The 1705-nt window shown below is 39.6% G+C and overlaps 1 protein-coding gene across 1 annotated transcript in view; it reads right to left on the reverse strand.

The window, feature by feature from the left end:
• The window catches only part of LOC106871628 (SH2B adapter protein 1), a 29221-nt gene that overhangs the window by 25039 nt on the left and 2477 nt on the right, over window positions 1-1705 (reverse strand). The window contains exon 3 of the mRNA XM_052976900.1: window positions 586-707. Coding sequence (XP_052832860.1) covers window positions 586-707 — 122 coding nt within the window. The remainder of the gene's footprint in view (window positions 1-585; window positions 708-1705) is intronic.

Raw genomic sequence — 1705 nt, forward strand, 5'->3', positions numbered from 1 at the left:
TGTCCCAAAAAGATGTACTCACTCTTTGACAGACGATTACTAATGTATTGTTTTTTGTGATGTACGGGCTTACCTCAATGCAACAAATCCAAACAAATGGATTGGGAGGATAGGTAGCATTGACTTTCCTGCACGTTCCCTAGACCTCATGCCAATGGATTTAAAAAATTTTTTATGGGAACATCTCAAAGATAAGGTTTACGCTGCAAAACCAGTGACAATTGATGATTTGAAAAATGAAATTCGAATACAATGTCTTGCAATTCCAAATGAAATGTTTGGCAATGTTGTCGAATCCATTGTTGGACGTTATCAGCTTCGTTTGGAAAATGAAGGAAGACAGTTTGAACATTTGCAAACACGCAGGAATGAGAGAGAACATTAAATAATTCTAAATGACAATAAATAATCGATTTACTTTCCTGAATTTAATTTAACTTTCTAGGATTGTATGTATATCAATAAACATCTACTTGAACACAAAATGCATGAGTACTGGGAAGTCAAAGAGTACATATTTTTGGGACACCCTGTATACACCTATTCAACAGAACTGAATGCAAGCAGGTATTTGTATATACATACATGACAAGCGTAGCATCCATTCCACTGGGATCCATCTGTATGCAGCTTCGGATTGCATTTAGCCAAGATACCATACTTTCCCAATCGGCCGCCTCCACTACATATTCCATTGTCCCTTCTCCCTGGAAAATAAAACAAAAATCAAAAATTAAACAGTAACATACTGGGGTTGTGGTGGCTGTGTGGTTAACAAGTTTGATTTCCAGCCACATGGTTCAAGGTTCATTCCCATGTCTTGGTCCTTGGGCCAAATGTCTTTTACTATGACCATGGACCAGCAAAAGCCTTGTGTGTAGATTTCACAAATGGAAACTGAAAGAAGCCCACCATGTGTGGGTACATATCATGGCTGTGTGGTAAGAAGCTTGCTTCCGAACTACATGGGTCCAGGTTCAGTCCCACTGTGTGGCACCTTGGGCAAATTTCTTCTACGATAACCTTGGGTTGACCAAACCTTGTGAGTGGAAACTGAAAGAAGCCCACCATTTGCATAACAGAGCTTGTGTGTGTTGGTGTTTATCCCCCACACCTGCTTGACAACTGATGCAGGTTTGTTTATATCCCATAACTTAGCAGATCAGCAAACTGGATCAAATACCATGCTTAGAAAAAAAGAAAAAAAAAAAAAAAAAAAAAAAAAAAAAACACTGGTGGTGATTTGGTCGACTAAAATTCTTCAAGGTGGTGCCCCAGCATGGCTGCAGTCTCGTGACTGAGCCAAAACATAAAGGACGTGTATGTATGTGTGTATGTTTGAAAGAAGGAGGCTAAACGTGTCTCTATGTATGTATAAGTTCGTCTGCGTCTCCTTTTCTTGATATTGCAAATGAATGTCATTCATTGCCAATATTCCAAGCAAACATGTCTGGCCATGGGGAACAGAATATTATGTTGCTTGGAAACAGGTGAAGCTTGGTGACAGGAAAGGCACCCGGCTGTAGTGAATCTGCCTCAACGACTCCTTTCCGATCCATGCAAGTATGGAAAAGTGGACATCAAAACAATGAACCCCTAATATGTAATGGACCTACTTTATTTGTGCACATGTGTATGTATGTGCATGCACGTGTATGTTTGCATGTATGTGTGTGTATGTGTATGCATGTGTATGCGTGTATGT

The sequence above is a fragment of the Octopus bimaculoides genome, chromosome 26, assembly GCF_001194135.2.
Source record: "Octopus bimaculoides isolate UCB-OBI-ISO-001 chromosome 26, ASM119413v2, whole genome shotgun sequence".
In the NCBI taxonomy this organism is placed as follows: domain Eukaryota; kingdom Metazoa; phylum Mollusca; class Cephalopoda; order Octopoda; family Octopodidae; genus Octopus; species Octopus bimaculoides.